The sequence below is a fragment of the Danaus plexippus genome, chromosome 7 (assembly GCF_018135715.1).
Source record: "Danaus plexippus chromosome 7, MEX_DaPlex, whole genome shotgun sequence".
Lineage (NCBI taxonomy): Eukaryota > Metazoa > Arthropoda > Insecta > Lepidoptera > Nymphalidae > Danaus > Danaus plexippus.
This window is the reverse complement of record NC_083541.1, coordinates 1,479,248-1,501,703: the sequence shown is the minus strand read 5'-3', so window position 1 is coordinate 1,501,703 and position 22,456 is coordinate 1,479,248. Positions and strand designations below refer to the sequence as shown.

The 22,456-nt window shown below is 31.1% G+C and overlaps 3 protein-coding genes across 3 annotated transcripts; 1 reads left to right on the top strand and 2 right to left on the bottom strand.

The window, feature by feature from the left end:
- Window positions 1-14,781: 14,781 nt before the first annotated feature.
- LOC116770594 (helix-loop-helix protein delilah-like) lies at window positions 14,782-15,406 on the bottom strand. Its single transcript, XM_032662132.2, has one exon. It carries the CDS (start codon window positions 15,380-15,382, stop codon window positions 14,915-14,917), a length of 468 nt encoding a protein of 155 aa, XP_032518023.1. The 5' UTR covers window positions 15,383-15,406; the 3' UTR covers window positions 14,782-14,914.
- Window positions 15,407-17,690: 2,284 nt separating this feature from the next.
- Window positions 17,691-19,403, top strand: LOC116770921 (uncharacterized). The gene has a single exon (XM_032662561.2). The coding sequence runs from the start codon at window positions 17,691-17,693 to the stop codon at window positions 19,401-19,403; it is 1,713 nt and encodes a 570-aa protein (XP_032518452.2).
- A 25-nt stretch (window positions 19,404-19,428) lies between these two features.
- Window positions 19,429-22,216, bottom strand: LOC116770687 (inhibitor of nuclear factor kappa-B kinase subunit alpha). The gene has a single exon (XM_032662263.2). It carries the CDS (start codon window positions 22,072-22,074, stop codon window positions 19,777-19,779), a length of 2,298 nt encoding a protein of 765 aa, XP_032518154.2. The 5' UTR covers window positions 22,075-22,216; the 3' UTR covers window positions 19,429-19,776.
- Window positions 22,217-22,456: the final 240 nt, after the last annotated feature.

The following is a 22,456-nucleotide window of genomic DNA, read 5'->3' as shown; positions in this document are numbered from 1 at the left end:
ACAAAACAAAATAGTTTAATTATGTAAGAGTTTAAAATATTTCCACTGGTTATATCTGCATTTAATTCTGTGATGGATGATGGAGGGATGAAAAAAAGATACCTGGAGGATAAGGCAAACGAAGATATAAAGTATGTGAGGGAAATAAAAGGTTAGGCCTGGTACAGACACACCGCCGTTTTATCTTAAACTTCACATTGTTGCTATACGGTACTATATGAGGTGGAGTTAAACCACTCAAGCGACGATTTATGACTGTTCATACACACTAATGTATTTAAACATAAAAATGTTTTGTGTTAAAGATAACAATAATATCCATATATGGAGCAAAGACAGAAATGATGTTAAAAAGTGGTCTTAAAAGGAAATATTGCCTCGAATCCCGTAACAATTAAAAGACAATGAAACATCTTTTTAAATATTAGATAAACATAAATATTTATTATATTCATTAATTAATTTATTCACATAATAATTGATTACGGTTTTGAAATTTATATAATTATCTATTATAGCATTTTAAATGATAAATAAAAACTGGCAACACAAGAAATGGCGACTGGCAACCTCAGCCCTAATGTACTTCGGATCTAATGATGTATTTAATTTAGAAAAATGTTTTTGATTCACATTCTTGTGTACTGACGCGGGTTTTTTGTGATCTATCCGTTAATTAAGAATTAAATGATTGATTCTAAATAATTGCTGTCTGGGTTTCATAAATAAATATCGATGTAGTGATTCAATATGTTCTTAGGCTATCCTTAACATGTTACATCAGTTTCCCTTAAATGCTGAATAAATAAAAGTATTTTAAATTATATACCATAAACAAATAACAAAAAAATGAACACGTCACCTTTTCGGAAATTTCAGATCATATTCCAAGTATGGAAAAGAAGATACCTTTTAAAAGAAAATTCCTGTTTTATTAAAGAATTATATCAAATATAACACCATCGTTACATAACCCTTTAGTTAAACTACTTCTAAAGTTTAGTTTGTAATCAATTAATATTATGTTACTCTTTTACTCAACCTGAAAGTGGAAGAAGTGAAGCAGACAATACCAAAGGTTAAAAGACATAATACCAAAGGGGCACCTATTAATAAATGAAACGTGCCAGTCTACTCAAAAACATTACAGGAATTACAACACCTCGATAAAGTGTCAACACGCTAGGCGCATTCAAAAGGCGGTGCAATACAGTTTCAGTCTAGAAAAAGCTAAGAATTGATATTAATATCAGGACATTTCTTTTTTTTTGTATTTTTCTTCTTCCCCTTGTTTGTACACATTGCGTCCAATAAACTAAATAAAAAAGATCTTTAAAAAACGAGACAGTAATGCTCTCTATCAAGTTACGTATTTTGAGTTCCTGTTTCTAAATCCGAGCGAGTCTGAAGAAGAAGAAAACTTTGATGTTTATATTATCACATGTATTAGATTTATAAATGTTGTGTAACTTATATGTTTTAACTAATCCTCGTGCCATCTTCTGTTATAATTCGTTCGATCATCCACTTTTTGTATTGAGAGTATATTACGTACATACATCGACAGCATTATCCCGTAATGGAATACAATAATTTTATTACATGAATTTTAGTAGTATAAATAAAATTTCAGTATGTTTTAATTGTTTTAGAATATTTATTTGTCCTGTTTAATCTCAGGCTATACCTAATCCAAATCTTCTTTCCTTAGTCGACTATGATTGGCTAACTATTTACACGTCCCCAAGTAAGTTAAAGAAATTGATATCTTTTAATCATTTCAAAAGATTGTATATTAAGAATGTTTGGAATTTATCATTAAAATATTTTAGCGAATTATAGAATTTACGTAGGTCATTGAATAGGATTCAGGCGAGCTTCATAAGTAGCGTTGTAATACAAACATAGTTTTGAGTACTGGTGATTTCTGTTGCTATAATCTTTATTATAAAGTAGTTTTTAAGTTCTCATGTTACACAGAACGAAAAAGAACGTTTAAAACAAGTTACAAAGCATGCAAACTAATTCAATGCTTTGTAACAAATTCTTGGAAAGTGATAGTTTCTTAATAATTGACAATTTTGCAACTACATACTTTGAACTGCGAAGGGTAACGTTTAAGGATATTGTCTCTTAACAATCAAACATTTTAACCTGTTGCAGGGCTTAAAGACTTACTAATGTTACGCCTAAAGCTTATTTTTTTTTAGAATTGGTTTAAATGTCTTCATTAATTAATTGGTACCAGCTCAGTGTTTCCTTCTAAAGTGACGACGATTTGTATTTATATCAGTAGTTGCAGGAGATATTCTTTCATTATTCCTGAATAAATCTGTTAGGGTGTTCTCTGGTAATTTCTTTGGATTAAAGTGAATAACTATAATAAATTTCATCAAGCTGTATAATGGTTTCAAAGAAATCAAACGCTTGTTTGTGAGCTATACCTATTATAAGTGTCCTAATTCCCATGGAACGATATTCTTACATGTACGGAACTAAATTGGATAATTATAGAGTAACAAGTTTACTGTTAAACGGATTATGCACCAATTAACTGGTTCCATTGTCTGTGAAGCTGTTTAGTTGAATTCTCTTATACGTACAGATAGTTGGCAGATAATTGATTTTACGTAATCGTCCAGATCTACATATAAGAACAGTTCCTGTTATTTGTTAATGTCATCTGTGTAGGAGCAAACTTTAAAAATTTGTGACATATATTAGAGAATAGCAGCAACAATTTTTATATAGTTTACTTTATAGCTTTAAATTATTCTTATATTATAAATTAGTAAGTATTCAATATTTATTTACATGCAAGTTTCTTGATCTGCCACTCAAATACTTCTTATCAGATTTTCATTAAATTTCTCATCAATGATATCAGAATAAGACAGGGTTATAGATATCAGAATAAGACAGGGTTATAATTTTTTGTATAGATCCCAAAGGGACAAAGCGTAACAGTTGATTTTATATGAAATTCCTTGACACAGACAATAGATGTCGCTGACGACTTTATACATATCATACATATTTAAGCTCAAATCCGAATAAAACTAATACCTTTTCGGATTTACCACGCAAATTTTTATTATTTTAAACTATATAATCACGGCGCTTCAACCGTGATCACTGTTGCTGTAAAAGCAACCGAAACAAAACGATCAAATCCGAAGTCATGGTTGAAGTGAGGTGGAAAACTAGGTCCGAAAAAATGACTAAACTTTGTCTTAAAGCTTTTTGTAATTAGGGATCAGAATAGTCACAACATATCTCTAAACATTTTCATGATTTATTTTTAGTTAAGTATGAAGTAAAATTTAAAAAATTGACACTCGTATATATCTATAACATTTAAAACTATGTATGTGAATAGATTCACAAAAACAATTTAAAATATAATAAATCTAGTGCCGGGAATTGACATAAACAACAAATTACTCAGAGTGAGTTTGATCTCATACCTCGTGGATATTTCTTAGTAAGGTATTTTAAAATCTTTGCCTTATAATTGGGACTGTGTCGTATTTGGGAAGATGGCCCAGAACTCTGCAATTAAATTCATGCGATCTATCTATTTGGACATGAAAAATATTTTTTCATGTACTATTATATATGAGATTTAGGTACTAACCGTCAAAAAGAAGATTTAAGATATATCAAACTTTATTTCTTCTGTGGATTCCATTATCTTTTTTTTGTCGGTAAAACTTAAAAAAAAATCTTAGTCGCTTTTATTCAGTGAATATGAAAAACATTTTTATTTACAATTGTTATTACTTCACTCGAATTACTAGAGATTTGTATGTATAGGAAAGATATATATAAATATATATAATTGTACTTATATGTCACTGAAGTCCTAAATAGCTTGATCGATTTTCTGTAATGAATTTTGGTGTATGAGTTTTGGTGGCGCCCAAGATTTCCAAATCAGCCCGGTAGATGGCGTTGAAGTCGATATCTAGGTTATTGAAAATGAAAAGGCTGCAACGTAGGTTACTATATGTCTTGTTCTAACACTATATATACATTTCTCTCTGAGCGCAACATTGATGTCCAACGATCAAAAACTAGTATTAACAAATATATTTACTTCAGTGCTTATTAGACAGGGCCACTAGATAATTAAACAATATGTATGAAATTCCTATTATAAGCAATATAACACTCGATTATGACCTCTAAATCTAGCTGTCAGTGTTCAAAATAGCTAAAACAATTTATTGTGCTCGTTAACTTTAATGTAAACAGTATATTTGCTTAGTTGTTGGTTAAATATATAACAAAGATATGTTTACCTGCAATTTTTTTTTATGAAACTTTATATTTAAAACAATAGAGTCGAATTTTGATGTAAATAAAAAAAAAAACTAATTTGGTCAGTTTGGTTTGTCGAGTCTTTTAAGGTAAAATGCCAAGTGTAGTCTAGGAGATGTGAGTTGACTAGATTTGAGTGAATGATGGGTTTTGTATGCAATAAAGTTGTCGTACACTGAGCTCGAAATATGTGATTATATGTTAATGACACATATCAGTCCCATGTAACATTAACATATGACTTACATAGGGTATTATTTCATAAAAATGATTATTTTTTTTAATTTCAGTTGGTAATTCATTGAGTTGAAAAAATATATCGATCAAGGAATGTGAAGTGATATTTTCAGGATCTACAAAAACGTGGATAAAAATGTCATTTGATTCTGTAAAAAAAGATCCGAAGCTGTCTGAACTGTGAGTCGAAAATTCAGTAATGACTTTCTTTGATTCCGTCCATTTTGTTTTATTAAAAAAAAAAACCTTCCTGTCTAATATTCCAATATACAGTTGGCGTAAATAATCTCGCTTGTCATCGCTGTAACTATACTCTTACGATCTTTGGGCTTCGAATATTCAATGCATCACACTATATCACGAATGTAAATGACTATAAATACCTACATGTTGTATGATAATTAAAAAACGTTGTAACTGTCAGTGACTAGGTTACCAATGCAAGCTTTTAATATGAGCGTGTAATGTGTACGGTTTAGAAACGAGATTTTACTTCAAATAATTTCAATAACTAATTGTTAAGTTACATTCACAGTCTAGATGAAAAATATTCACTTTTCATAATACATACTAGCAAAATTTTATCTGTAACTGCTAACTACTACATGTGATTAATTCATTGCGGTTTTTAACTTTTTCTCAAATATAAAATTAAATTTACAAAACCGATGAACCTTATAGTGTGACAAAATCAATACCAGTAATTAATAATTTTGAAATAATTTTAATATGAACTTATGTTTCATTTGTAACATATTAATTTTGTTTTCATAACAATAGCGTTGCTTTGCAATAAAATTTTTTGTTCACCAAAACTCGTTACACTACACACGTAGCGTCTCTCGTTTCTCATTCCATAATCAGTAATTGTATTAAGTACCATACGAAGATTTAGTTAAATGAAAAACTATTAAATCCCCGTATGTAATGTGCCGATGCGAACTTAAAGTAAGCATAATGAAACCAAATCGAAAGACTGTTCATTAGTTGCGCTCTGCGAACTACGCTAAAGGGCTGGGATATATGCAATAATTTATTCTTGACACAGAAAAATACCACTAAAGTATGAAAACCATTCAAATACGAGTATGGAATCAATCGATCACCTCATAAAAAGTCATATAAAATCATCAATATTTCTGCAACCAGTTTATTGTATGGCCATATTCGGCGGTGTTAGTCTGTTGCGGCGAGAAACTGAGTCACATTGGTATCTATTAACGTTCATGATATAAATTAAAAGTATATAAATATAAAAAAAAATACATAATTTATGTTATTAGAATGTCGGAAATTAAATTTCTAGTTTAGATTCGGGTGTAATTATGCAAAATTTTGTATTTTATTTAACAAATATTTTTCCATCAAATTTTAAATCATACCTATGTTATCTTTATAAATTACTATAGAATACACGAGATAAGTAGTTGGTAGTGATTACTTTTATAGTTTTGAGTGTCAAAGAGAAAAAATAAAAATTTTATAACATAATTTCAATAAATTAAAAAATCCCTAACCCATTAATTGTCATTTTTCATTCCGATCACCGACACGCTTTAATCAGTGAATAGAGTAATGATACGTTGTCTTTTTGAAAGAGAGATGTTTTTATACTTCTGGCCCGATATCAACCAAACGTAGCTAAGAAACACCACAAGAATAATCGCCGTGAAATGTGAAAAACGCTTCGAAATAAGTCAATCCGTATGAGAGCTATGAAGGTACAAACATCGGTAACAAGCGCATAACATCCTTTTGGCGTCGGACGTTTAAAATAACTTTAAATACAATTTTTTTTTAACTTAATAATGCTATTAATGTTTTGGTTTTGCATATTCCGTATTTCTAACAGACGCGTTAACTACATTCATCACCCACTCGGGTGAGTCACTATAATTTTTTGATTTTCAATATGGCTAATCTGAATCACGGTAACATCTTCCACGAACTATTATGTCAGCTATAAATAGATTGTAACAATAACTTATTGTTTTACTTTATGTCTTGACGAATATCCTTTAGTGATGGTATTCAAATGATTCTATTACGTACGAACGATCGTTAGTTTTGTGAATATTTATATTGTTATTGGAGTCTCTTAATACTATCTTAACACGTAACTCGATCAGTTTAAGATTCTGTCGTCTTTTAAAAACTCTATCAATGTTGAAACATTCTATCAAAGTTTGTTCTCGTAACAGATAAGAAAAGATTTTATTTTATTATAATCGTTTGGATCGGATGACGAATATTACATGGTTATTTTCTTCTGTTGCTAGTTGTTCGCGTTTTTGACTTATTACAATGTATTGATAGAAGCTTAGAGACTTAAAACCATTAAAGATTTTTGTTATTTCTCTTTAAATATCTGTTTTTTTTTAAATACATTTAACGCGACAGATCTATTACTTCATAAAATGTGTTCTGGAGAATAATTAATGAGCACAGGTTAGGTACTGTAACATGTACATTTTATTACGTTCAGAAATAATGTTTTTTCTTTTGCATCTTTACATTAAAAAAGTATTTTAATTAAATTTGTTTAAATTTTTTTTTCCATAAAAACGATCAAAAGACTCAAAGCTTTTATATTTTAGCTTATGTTCTCCGTTTCAAAGTTATTTTCGAAATGATTTAAAATTCTGTTAAAATTTAGATTTATGTAATAGGTTGTATATTTTTGTTTAATTCAAGAAAATTTTGAACATGGCAATTATCGTTGTTATATGGCCTAAATTAGACATATGTGTACATATTGGATTCTTTTGAATATTTTTAATTGAATACTTTTTTGTATTATGGTCATTGTCAGTTAATATTATAAAATTATGACACTACAACATAAGTTCGTGGTAAGGTTAATTTATAAACCGTTGGACCAAATATATGTACACTAAATTTCGTCTTAAATTAAATTCTAGATAACTTAAAGGCTGGCTTTAGAGCATTTTAATAATTAATACCTGTTACATTCATAAAATAGGATAATGTGAGTATCCTTAGTAAGAACTAATATCGTTTACATAGTAAACTACCTGAATGATCTACATAATTTACGAATAAAATAACTTTAAACTGTAGGTTTGAAGGTTACGATGCTGTCCGTGTGCAGTGAATTCATACCGAGATGTTGCTCTCAGTTGTCTTTAACGTTATAAAAATAGTAAAGGGACATAAAAATAGGATGTTAAGTTTAGTTTTGTTCAGCTCATTACACATCTACGGATGGTATATTTTGATTTTAGTCTGCCCCTGGCTTGACATTTTAAAATTATCTGATTTGCTACGTATTTGGAGATCACTTATAATATTCCTAACACGTAAACCTCTATCTGATACATCTATTAATTTCATTTAACAATAGTTTTTGATGGTTAATAAATGCGTTCGTATCACTGAGATTTAAAAGTGATTTTTAAGATTTGGATAAATCAGCTTTATAAATATTGAGCTATTTGATAAATATAGAATATTTCATATGTGAAAAAATATACATTTGTTAATTCTAGGATACGTAGCTGTTGAACTACTATTGTAGATATATTTATGACAATGACAGCTCATGAGATCACCATAGGCTTGCCCCAATCACACGTTCTCTCTGCCATATACGTCTAAGTCAGGTGGACAAACTATGTCCCACAAATATGTCGACATCAGATAAAAACATGCAAACAATTGTAGTCTTTATTCTATTGTGTTAGGGATGTATTTGATTGATCATAATCTTAAAACGTGTCAAAAGCTCACGGCCCAGTGGATATTGTGTTACTTTTTAAAAGGCTCACAAAAGTGCTTGACCATACCAGGATAGCGTGGATAATATCAGAATCAGGCTAAGTGATTTAGCGGAATAGATTTCTGACAAGTATTATCTGTTATTGCAAAATAATCAACGACGTTTTAAAAAGAAACATTCTTTTACTTTCACATATTTCTTAGCCAATCCAAATTTAGTTTGTCTTAGTCAAATTTTCTAACAGAGTAACAGACAGCTCAAAGGATATCATACGGAAAGTCCAGAAGATATAAGCGAACAAGGAATAAAATTAGGACATTAAAATTATACACCTACATTCGTTTTAAACTATATTGAGTAATAAGTTAGCCCACTCGGTGATAGGAAATGGGGTTTAGCGACGAATACTGGCCGTGGGCGTGGGAAGGTGGAAGACGCGATCGCAGAGAGACACCTAAATTGACGATAAATCAATTAAAACAGACATTACAGTGAATTAATAAAAAAATCTGTATAGAACGTACTTAGATTATTGAATCTGGAACGAAAAATACTATTTTAATTCCGGAAAATGTGGCGTGCGTTCGTAATAGATTTGTTTGTACAAACTACAAAGCCGTAATACTAGTGAATTAGCTTTGATTTCGCTGTTTCATCATTAAGCTACTAACTAGAACATCCATTGTGATTATTACTTGGCGAATAATAATCGTAGAGTATTAAATATTCAAGTGCAATGTACGTTTGTTTATAATCAACGTTTAAAAATCCCATTTTCTATGTTGAGAGTGTTAAATGTTAATGAAATATATGCACATTATGTATTATATATATGGCTCTCGTGTAATAAATACTTAAGAAAATTTTCCTTTTTTTACGAAATTGGAACAGAATTCGGAATGTAGTCACGGGTACTGTTGATCATAGTTGCCGACCGCCTCTATATAGGGACATAGCTCACACGAAGAGTGGAGTCCTATCTAGGTGAGGGCTAGGACATTTTTCTCACACTAGAATCTAGATTTAATGCGCCCCGCTAGGCGCCTACATAGTGCTGCGTTTACACTAAATCGATAACTTTATTATTTGATAGTTCATTATAAAGATGAATTTTGTATGATTACGTCACTAGAATATTGTAAATATGTCATTTTTTTCGATTTTGTTTTTGAGCATGGCGTCCTAATGATTGATATAATTAAAATATCCGATTTAAATTCAATGATGACACTTAATTTAAGCTATTAATAATATTGTTTAGATTATAACATAACAAATACAAATAATATTCTAATATTCGTTTAAAAAAAAAAAAACAATATGGCCGCGGCCGCGTCGGTGACAAACAAACAGGTATAATTTCATGGTTATGTATCAAAACATTTGTAATTTATCCTATATCCTATATTTAAAGGATTTCTAACGCTCCTACGATATTTGATGTTTTTGAAGATATATAATATATTAAGGTTAATTGAATATTTAGTAATCTTTTTGTGTTCACGTACCTGTAAATTTATCGATGTATGTATGAGTGCTTGATACTAGGTATACCTATAAGTCATCGACTTCTATATTGCGATGATTTTATTTTTGAAAACCTTGAAATTCCTGGCTATATCGTTAAGTTAACGGCAGTAATTTTCAGTTTCCCTTCAGAAATCAACGAGTTCAATCTCTACGCTTAGCATAAGTTTGCATCGTTATACTACATACGGGACGTTTCCCGTTTCTCAAAGTTATTACTATGAGAAGTTATATGAATGAAAAACTATTTACGCTCCGTATGTAGTGTGACGATAAAAACTTGGGGTAAGCGTATGTCGATGTTACAAAAGAAACGGCTTTGCAATTCTCCTGAAACTTATTAGGTACGTAAAACAAATTTAAGTTACGTATAATTTTTTTTTTTTGACATGCGATCTGTTTAGGAAGCAAAATTAACGTAAATTATATTTTAAATTGCGTTGTTTTTCAATTCGAACTAATATACATATATGGATTAATTGAAATCATTTATAATTTATACCAATTAGTAATCAGTTTCATAAGTTAATAATATAGTCCTTTCATTTTTTTTGTACCGTACTACGAGTTGGAATGGTCAACATAAATACAGCCAGTTAAAAGTGTTTACTTCTTAAATCGTCTCACTTTATGGTATAAGTGAATGGAAAACTGGAAACTCTCCGTATAAAGTTCGACGATACCAACTAATGGTAAACGAACCAAATTCTCGTAATCCTGATAAACTACCGGTTTGAGTATACTAAAGTATTTTTTATATACAATATATCAGTGAATAATTCACTTAATTGTTTTAAGGTTTTTACAATATCTTTTTGCTACCTGTCTTGATTTTTTTTTAAATATTAAGTGACATTAATTTAAATATTCGAAAAAGTTCTCAATTAATTTTAGAACCTTTACACTCACATGTACGTAATTTAAAACGTCATCGAATTCACCGAAATTCGGTAGTGAAATTTTATATTATTTGGTAATTTCCTTTCCAATCTTTATAAGCATGTACTCAGCTGTAAGCACACAATAAAGTATATATTTTAAAATTATGACATTATCACCTTTAGGCTGTTTATTGTAATAGAACCGGTTGCTTGTTTTTAAACTTTCTTCTGTCTTGAAGAGGACGCGGTTTGAACTTTGATGTGCTATTTAAATTTAGAACGAAAAAATTACAATACATAATATTATTACTGCGTCAATGATTTTTATTATTCTGACAATTATAAAAAATATTAAAGATTATTTAAAAAAAAGCAGGCGACCAATTATAGTAACCAAAGAATATTAATATTTTTTTATTTAAAGGGATTTTTGGTGCTAAACATTATATTAAATATGTATAACTACAAAGTAGTCTCATTTATAATTTTGTTATGATTATTGACTTCAGTCATGTACTATATTAAGACTTGCTGCTAATTATAATGAATCATTTATCGCAAGAACTACTTAAATTTAATTAAATAAATGTCATAATTACGAGTTGACTTGACTTTAATAAATTGTATACAATTTTCCTCCTAATGACCAATTTAACTAGTTCTCTGTAGTATTTGAGCTATATTTAAGTACATTGATTATATGAAAAATTTATAATTTGACAAATGTTATTAAGTTATTATTAAATCATAACCAATTGAGTTTTTATAAACCTAAAAATATTCCAGGACGTAATGGATTATTGTAATACAGCTCTACAAGTAAAATGTGCACCAAAAAGTATGAATAATGTTTTAAAACATCCTTTAATATTTTGCTTGACAGAGCGGTTTGCCCACGCGATTCCATTATTTCTCGTTGCAATCTAAATGGCAAATAAATGTGACTGAAGCTTATTTTTGTTACTCTGTGTGTCAAGAACTCGGCTTATTTAAAAAAAAAAAACAGAGATTTTAATCGTTTTAAAACTTTATTATCTGTTTGTTGACATTTATGTATTTTGTTTTTCAATTAATATTTTTTTATGATTTGTTTTTTCATAATATATATTATTTTAAAAGCGATATTAATTTTATCTTTACTTCTGAATTATCTTTCTGAATTGAAAGTATTTCTTCAGTAATATTGGCCGAGGTGAGGTACCGTTCGTTGAGATCCCTAAATGTTTTTCAATTCTTTTATTTCGCGTGTAACACAATCAAGGGGCTATTTACAAAATGATGGACAGCTTTAAAAAAAACAGTAAGTCATGTCGGTTTAATCACATAATTCAATGAACTGTCATGGCGGCCGTATTTGGCGGGAAAGCCGCTTAAACCAAAATGGTCAACGCTGGGGCTTGGATCTTTATAACGTTGCATAAGATTTGCATTTTTCTTTTAATTTCATTTCAACTCCACCGTTGATAGGATCTTAATTCTCGACAACAGTTTTGCGTCAATGTATAATTGGATTAAGCCATAAAAATATGTGCTTTAAATTAAAATGAATACAATATTATCATGCATTTTAAATATAATGTAATATGTCAATTAATTTTAGTTGCGTAATTGTTATTTTATCAACAAATCTTTTCTTGTGATTTATTCTAAATATGTATAATAAATCTTTCTTCTTTTTAAAATTTAATAACGAGAAAAACTTCTTTCAATCTTAGACAACAGATTTTTTATTCTGTAATTTAATGTCACCAACCTCTTTTTTTAATCAAAAATAAATAGACAAATGACTATTGTATGAAATATGAATACATACTTAACTAATTAAAAAATATATTTGAAGATGAATAGAAGACAATTACAGCCTCTCATAATATAACCAACACAAACCGTCGCAATACAACAGAATCATCACGATTGTAGAGATAAAAAAATACTAACGTCAATAATTAATCACCTAAGCTCTTACGAAATTATTCAATGACAGAAGAAATTTGTTTTGACTCGTACGAAGCTGATGACAGTAGACTAAATTTTATCATTTTTTTTTATCTATGGTTTATCTTCTTTTCAATCGTGACCTACACACTGTTTAGTGGCAAGACTTTATACGAACGCGGTCTAACTAAATTAAGTATCGATACTAAATACGACCTCATTTGTACTGGATTTTTCTTACGGTCAACTCGTTTTTGACTCACAGTTTACTTAGAATTAAAACCTTATTAATTACATTTAATGGATACATAGTTATGATTTTATTAAGTCTTTACGGTAAAATAATATTTATCTTGGAGTATTTTATTCACTTATATAACGTAGTAGTGTAAACAAAATAGCGATAAAGTATAACGAATGACCTAGAATCATTAGTAATTTAAAAAAAATCTACTATAATGTAAGTCACAAAAAATATCAATTACGCCCCCAAATACTTTCATAAGAATATTAACAAAACAATGCAAAAGCAATCATTGAACAATGAGTTCTCTGCGTGGGTTATTACGACAAGGTTTTATCTTCCGTGACGGTATCCCGGGCAAGGCACCATGTCAGCCCACGCTCCCTGATTCGCATCAGTAAATTTCTTAAACTGAATTTCTTTAAATCATTGCTTGTAGACTAAACCAAACTGATTCGACGAAAAAGTTTTATGTGAATTTTTTCTTCAATAATAATAACTATACATACACAAAATAATGCCTTACTTAGCACACTAAGATTGCATAGTTTTAAATAATATAAGTGTAGTTATTTTTTATGACATAGTTATAATTAGATGTGGTTAATTAAAAAAATATGCCGTGCTTCTTTGTAACAGTCTGTTAAGCTGAACATAATCTGTTAAACAAAATAATTGATAAAGATTTAATTGAATATATCTGTCAATAATTTATAACGACGGATCGACTTCCGGAATAGTTGAGGGATTCAAACACAATAATGTGATGTATTACACAAAAAAGATACTAAAACAAATAAAATTGTCTTTTCATGTTGAAATTACTTAGTGGTAATCGTATTGACAGTAAGTCAAATTGATAGTATATGAAGGTTCATAATAATTAGGCACTGTTTTGGTTCACGTAAAAGTTTGCAATGAAGTATTAATAAAAAAAAAATGAATATTTGACATTAAAAAATATAAAACACTAAAACCTTCTTTGAAATAAAATTCACATAAAAACAAACCGGTTAGATACCTAATACTTGAAAGTTATTTTATTAATTTTTCAAATTTAATGATAAGCATAAAAAAATAAAAAACATCAATTTTTATTTTAAGTTTTTACTGTCACGCGTGAGGTACTTAATTGAGCGCTCGTAGGCCATACTGCCTTACTTCATTTTGCAGCTCTAACAACATTGGACCGATATTAAACAAACATAGCTAAGAACCACTGCAAGGAAACTGGTTTCCAAGTAAAAAAACTGCATCGAAATCGGTCAATCCGTTTTAGAGCTACGATGCCACAGATAGATACACTCACATATCAATTTGCAACTTTACAACCCTTTTTCGCAACGGGCGTTAAAAATGGCGTCAACGACGCTGAGTATACGTACGAATATTTTGTAAGCTATGTTAATATTCATAATATTTACAAATCTAATTAATTGGTTGAATTGATCGTTTAATAACTCTCTTTACGTCCACTTTGTCTAAAAAACGGGTGGTTAATTTATTTTTAAGAAACAAAAATATGTTATAAGAGTCCAGATATAATATAATTTGCATATAATATTTTCATTACTAAAGCCTACGTTGAAGAAGTATAATATTTTTTTTTTATAATTGGCTCAATAGTTTAGTGCAAATTATTTAATTGTATAGGTAAATATTCAACAAACAAATAATGAATATGTTTCTCTACATGTTCTTCTTAGAATCAAATGTTCGTGAGTTATTTGTTGGTAATAACAAACTTAGATCCCGTCTCACTAGTGATCGTTTTTAATAGAAAATGGTGTAATATCATAAATATTCCACTATAAATAAACACGAATCGTCATCACACAGTATCATTATCGATGTTAAATTTAATTTTCGTCGATTAATTAATAAAAGATGTCAAAAAAATAACAAAACAATTTATTATTAAAAATAAATAAAATCTCATAACATCTCACATAAACTATGTATAAAATTAATTAATAATTAATATGGCAGAATAAGAGGAAATCCAACGAACGTTCAAACACTTCACTGTCACGTAAATGTCCTGTCTATGTACTCATAGTCGAATTCCGCGAAGAAAGAGTCGAAGGGCGACAGGGAGTCCTCCGCGAACTCTGATGGAGTCTCCTGCTCTGTGGAGAACTCAGACAGCTCCGAACACAGCGGAGATGGCCAGCGGTCAGGTCTGGAGCCGGACTCCGACTCGGGACTGGTGTCTCTCAGCGCGGTAGATAATGCGGTGATGTACCTCATGGCGAGCCTCAACGTCGTTATTTTAGTGAGCTTCTCGCATGGCACAGGATTGCCGGTTATCTCTGAAGCTGGGACCGCTCTTCGCAAGGCTTCGAAGGCATTATTTATCTCTCTCATCCGGGATCTTTCGCGTGCGTTAGCAGTTTTCCTGCGATACTTGCTGAGAGGTTGCGGGGCCCGACGCGCGCGACTCTCCCGAGTGCGCGCCGCCCGCGGACGCAGCTGGTACTTGTCGTGATCGGGCATCGAATGCGCATGCGCGAGCGTCTCGCCCCACGCCACTCACGACGCCCGCGCTTTAAAAAAATACGCTCACCCCGCCCACACTTGCCTTTCCGTTCATGTATTGTCGCGTCCAAATTAATTATCGTTTTATATTGTTAATTAATTGCATATAACTTTATTTTTTTATGTTGTAAACCAAGATTTTTACACACTTAATCATCTACACTATCTATATGTTTTAAAGCTTTTTATAGTTTTATCCGTCATTTAATGTGTTATTTAATATTGCAGATTTCAATCTAAGTTTTTATTGTTACTTTAGAAATAGAACTGGTCTCATCGTAGCACGATGACAACATCTTGACAATTGAAAACGACGTAGGCGTTTGCATTCATGTTCGGTGCGATACTAAGATACTTTATTATCTTGTAATTTAAAATTTTATAACATCATAACATTACGTAAAATAATGATAATGTAGGCCCATTTCGCAAGATTTTAGTTTTTATATGACCTTATCAGTTTATCTCGACATGGAAGGCACTCTTAAATTGTCGATAATACGAGGATTTAAGATAAAACACAATTTTTATCTATTAGACGCAGCTACAATACCACTTTTATGGGTCGCAAATTTAAGATTTATCTATTTGTTGTTATAAAACATCTTAGAATTGTTACTGTGATTAGCTATTTTTTTCTAACGCTTAATGGCGCGATAGTATTGTCAGGATGAATGAACAAGGAGGTGGACATCATATAGCCATGGCGGCTATAAATCTGACAGTATTTACATATTGGTTTCGGCATTTCCGTTCTAACTTCTATGTATCTTGTTTAATAATTACGTATTTGACCTTGAAAAAGAATAGCGTAGGCAAATGAAGTTTAAATATTTAAATAAGTATAAAACGGAGTAGGCGTTAAGTTGACTGCCGCAATGATAGATTATGTAACTGTTTGTTTACTGGTAGTTGTGAAATTATGTTAAATTGTAATTAAGTAGTTGTAGACAACGAAAAAGTCAGAATAATATTTTCTTTAAACACATTGTTTCATTTCTAATGACCCCAATTTGAGAATTATTATATTAAGATAAAGTCGTGGTGGCCTGGAGTTTAAAAGGCCCGCTTCTCACACGTGAGGGCGCGGGTTCGAAACCTGGCAAGTACCAATGTGATCTTTTCCGAATCATATGTACTTTCTAAGAGTATTTAGGCACCACTGACGGACGGTGAAGGAAAACATCGTGAGGAAACCTGGTCTTATAATTTCAAATTATGAGATTGAAATCGCCAACCCGTCTTGAGCAAGCGTGGTGATTAATGCTCTAACCTACTCCATGTGAGAAGAGGCCTTTGCTCAGCAGTGGGCTCCTATAGGCTGATGATGATGATGATGATGATGATATTAAGATAAAACGTAATCCTGTATTAATATATTTTAATAGCAACGACGCCGCGGTACATGGCTATTATTTCATATATTATAATGGTGTTATTAACGTGAGCGACTGTAGCATAACAATAAGGAGGATTTGTTTGTTTCTGTATGTAATACATATGCTAATGAAATTATTCAGGGACGTTTCACAGAAGGTATAGAACAAATATCGAGGGATTATAATTAATCCTGTTTTTATTATTTTTAATTTTTTTTAAAAGATCACCGAATTTTAATACTTCATTTGTTTTTCATTATGGCTGTATAAGAATTTTTTTGCTCTCTCTTGATGGTCTTGTAAAGATTATGATTATTTTTAATATATACCTAACTACTTAAATTTTACTAAATAAAAAAGCATCGTACTTAGTGACTACCATATTTCATTAAAAGTTTTAATATTTCATACAAGCTAGCTCCAATGGCCTAGGACTGATTAAAAACGCTTAATTCATTGATAGACTTATCTATTAAATTTAAAAAATATAAACATTAAAAAAAATACACTCAACTTTATTAGTTTTTACTCTGTCCTACATATTTGCATTATTATTATTTAAAATAAATAATTTAACATCGTAAAAATCTTAATAGTTTTGATGACGTCTTCAAGATAGTTTTTTCCTTTTCAAGAAATAGGTACGCTAAAGCCCTAGTGACTAGTCCATCTCTAAATAAACAACTAATGGTTCAATTATATAATTAAAGGAAAAATATAGTCATAAAACGAACATGTTCATATTTATTACTGAATAATTATTGAGATATCATAATTTTTTTTTTTATGAATTTGGGTGTACATTTTTTTTTATAATAAATTTTATGAAATGGCGGGAACACATTTTTTTTACTAAAATAACCATATTAAAGTTGGAAACTGTCTTCATGGATATCGATATTAAGTTGTTGCTTTATTTTGATAGCAGGAGTGTTTTAGGTGATATGAAACACAATTGCGAAAATTTCATAATCGAATTAAATGAAAAGACCTCTTGCAAATATCCACCCCTTAGGTTTTCTTTAGAAATTGATTTGATGGACTTACTAGACAAGTATCCTGAAGCGGGTAACTATTTAATAAAGGAACCGGTTAAATTTAATAATAATTGCAATGATATTTTGTTTGCATGTTTAATGTCTTTTGAGAGCGATTTTCTTCAGTACGTTAAACCGAGTCAGATAAACATAAATTTGAGAGTGAAATGTGTGCCTAGATTTTTATTAAATCCTAAATTAAGATGTTACGATGGTATCACCGTAGTACAAGGAAAGTTGTTAGATGTATCTAGTATTACTAATTACGTTTACCATACAGTGTGGTCGTGTCCTGAAGAGTGTGAAGACAATGAGGTAATTTTGCATAATATACCCAAAGTACCACCAAAATGCTATTCATGTAAAAGTACGCTTTTTGAAAACAGTGGCTTAAGAAAGTGTGGTGATAAAGTTGTTGCAACGTTTAAATTGGATACAGAAATATTACCAAGAAAATTTGTAATGGTAGATGATTTAATAATGAAACTGAAATTTGGATACGAATATCTACTATATATAACAGTTCTGAAAAAACGGACCATTGTTTGGTCCATACAAGAAGTAGTTCCTTTGCCGGCACCACTCACTACCCCGATACCAGATGATATAAAAGAATTATTTGATAAATGCAAAGGCGTTCCTTGGAAATTTGTGTATTGCTTGGCTTCGACGATAGGAGGACGAATATGTCCTCTGAATAATTTTGTGACTGCTAAGATCGGTTTATTATTGAGCCTGGCAAGCGTGAAGGCTAATGTATACTGTGGGTCTCCAATTCTGCATTTTCTAGCAACTGGTAATGACCTGGGATACATAGGTAGACTTATGTGTGAAGCTGCCTTACTAGCAGCTTCTAGTGCGTACATTGGTACCAATTCTTCGATTTCCACATGTCTGATCAATGCCTCGGGTGGCATTTGTTTTATGCCGCTACCCCTGCAAGCTTATCATCAAAAACAAATACATTCTATATTATCCGTCATAGAAACTGGTGATATTCCTCCAAATAAAGCAAAATTACGATGTGCCGTATGGGCGTATGGTAGCGACTTTAAGAAGATTATATTATATAACTTCGGCAGTGTTTTTGGGACAGTTTATCGCGGGGACTGTGGAGAATACGCCGACGAATTGGCAGATTTCACGCTAGAACGAGCTATAAATCCGTCTGCAGTTACAAATGAAGAAAAACAAGCTTTGAATGACATTCGTAAATATATAGATATAGTAGCCAATGTAAGGGTCACTTTAAATGCGGAGGCGGATACGTTATTGAGTAGTTACTTTCTCGCAGCTCGTAAAGAGCGACCTAAAGCGGTTACGGTCGGAAATTTTGAGGCTCTAGTGTCCACTTGCATCACTTCCGCTAGACTCTGTAGACGGGAAGTAGCAAACATTCATGACGCTGTCTTCGCTATATGGCTGCACGTCAGCGGCATGACAGAACCAAGATTTGCCCCGGATGAATATCTAAACACTCCGGCAGATATAGCCAAGTTGAAAAATATTATGAAAAAATTTACTGAATGGCTCGAAAATTTTACAGGCTGCAGTTCTCATTGAATTCAGTTGTAATTAAGTAAAAACATAGTAGAAAAAATTTATTGAAACAAATCTCATCGTAAACAGTTATATTTTAAAAAATTTCAACATACATAGATTATTAAAAACATTTTGTATTTTTAACATTAGTAAAAACCTTTGACTAGAAAAAATAGAATATTTTTTTTTATAATTTTCATTATATTAATTTGTTATTTTTAAAGTACAAAACCAATAATAGAATTTTAATTTTAAATATTACATATTATAAGGCACATTATATCTTATAGCTAAGCATATTTTTACATCTATTATTGCATAGCCTCTCAAGTAACAGATAAAATCAACTTTGATCACTTAAAAGTAAATTTTAATTTCTATGTGTAGACTAAGATCAATTGTTGAGGAAACTGAAGTCCAATATTGATTGTTGGAGCAACTGCTTCTGGGAATTCAACTTCTCACATAAATTAGTGTGATTCTGTCGAATCTTTAAGCTCTCCGTTATCAAAGATCTGACAGTGTTATCAAATTTGTTCTTAACGGGGATGCAATGGCTGGATACCGAATCACCAATTTTAAAATCTCTTTTCTGAAATGACACAACACTATATGGAACATCGGCTAAATTATCAGCATCCCTAATGGCTACACTTATAGTTGACCAAACGCATGTATTGAATTCATCAAAGAGACAAACTAAATCCTTGTTTAATTTCTCTGTATTATCTGTAGCATTAATAATGATGTCAGATATCTTAGTAAGCTCTGTGCTCAAATCTTTGAGTTTTATCAAAAACTGTTGATGCTGGAGGTCTTGAATTATTTTACTCCTCAGCTTCAAACAGTCGTAACATATTTTCACAATTTCTGGACATTGCTTTTCCTTTTCTCTGTTGTTGCTATAAAAATCGCTTTTTTTGTGCGATATGAATGTTTTGTAGGCATTCGAGAACAGGTTTTGATAGTTGTATTTAGTAACAAAACCGTTTAGATCACTTGACATGGATTCATTGATGCGTCTTACAGCAGACTGTAACCTCACAGTCAGCTGAGACCAGGCATTGTTCAGCTTTTGGATTTTTTCTAGATATTCATCAGAATCTTTGAATATTTTACTGAATCCACCCAAGAAATTTGTCCCAATACTATTTTGTTTGAGACTCTCTATATGCTCTTGGCCCTGTTCCCTCATTTTCACCAATATTTCTGACTGTGCCAACAATTTCCCAAGACTTTTATCAACACTATTATGTTTTACCAACAATTGTTTGCTTTCAAGTTTCAGGCACTCGGCTCTAGTAAAAATACCATTAATAAGAGCATCATACATATCCATTTGCGCTATAACAAAGAAGAAGGCACTGTGGTACAAAACTTGGCTGTTTCTGTAGTTATACAAAGATTTCGGTAGTTCAAGACATCTTTGGACAGACTTTGGGACAAATGGAGCGGAGACCTCACCTAGCATATTATTTTTATTATATACAAATAACATGGTGCTACTGTTCTCATTGTGATATTTAAGAACAAACTCATCATTGCTTATATTAGTACAATTCATTTGTGATATTAAGATTTGGTCTTCGACGGGAATATTTATATCTTTGCATATCCAGGTCTTCAATGTTTCAACTGTAGTTATATCTTGGATTTCATATGCTAAATTTGAGATTGTAGGAATGGAGAAAACTTTGATGATCTTTTTAGATAGTATATCTTCAAGCATATTATATATAACGACGTTGCTGGCGACACCTTTGCTTTCAGATGGTATATCAAATGTTACTTTTGAAGGGGAATCGCGGCCTCGCAACTTCGGATCCCATTCTAAAGCTACTTTCAGCCATTCTTCGATTAAGGATTTAAAAGGCTTTGAAATATGATTCTCCTCAAATATTTCATTTGAATATGTTACATCTCCATGAAAACTTTCAAAAACACAAATATTATCATGGCTCTTTTTTTTCACTAATGGCATCCACTCTACAGGCGCTTTAAGTGGCAAAAATGGTCTTGTTCCACAGATAATTTCAAAAGCTACCAATCCAAATGACCAGAAATCTACAGAGTTGCTATAAGACTTGCTGTAAAACAATTCAGGTGCCAAATATTGTAGAGTGCCTACAAAACTAGCACAAACAGAATTTGAATCTATTTCTTTTGCATACCCTAGATCAATTATCTTGTAAATGATGTCTTGACCCTGTTCATTGTTTGGTAGTTGATTCATCACAATATTTTCAGGCTTGAGATCTCTGTGAGTAATCTTGTTTTTAAGCAAGAATTTCATGGCATTACCAATATCGCCAAGAATTCTCCGTACCTGTGCTTCTTTTAACCCTCCACATGAGTCAGGTTTATTAAGCACTTGGCGTAAATCACCACCGCTACAATACTCCATGCATAGAATTGGCAGTTTTGAAGGATTTGCTCGAGCCAGCCCCAACACGAATTCTGGTGGTAATGGTTTTGTGCCAACGATATTTGGGTTGTCGCAATTCTGCAGCATCTCTACTTCCTTCGCCCATCTTTCTTTATGTTTGGCGGTGAGCTCATCGCCCCATTTACATGTCTTAATTGCAAGTTTTTCCTCACTATTTTTATGTTTCCAAAGAACAACGGTCCCGAAACTTCCGGATCCTAATACTCTATCCTTAATCCAGTCACCAATGAACACTATATCATCCATTTTGATAAAAATGTTAATTGAACGTGGCTATCGGTATCTAGGCAAATATAATGTTCCTAAAAATTCTCATTATTGCTATAAAAATAGATTACATACTTTCTCACTTCACTCTTTGAAGTTTTTGACAACTTTACATGTTAGGCCTTCACTTGTCAAAATGTCAACAATAAAACACAAAGAAGATTAGTTAGGTACAAAAGCAAACTCAATAATTAGAATATTGGTGTATTTTATTGTAATAGAAAAAAATTATCATTTATTGTTATTTTTTAGAGTAATTGAGACCTTAGAAATTTCTTCCATGGGTATACGTACTTTTGCTCAGAATCCAAGCTTCTATTTAAATCTACTACTTACTAACTGTCAAAGTAAAATTCAATCA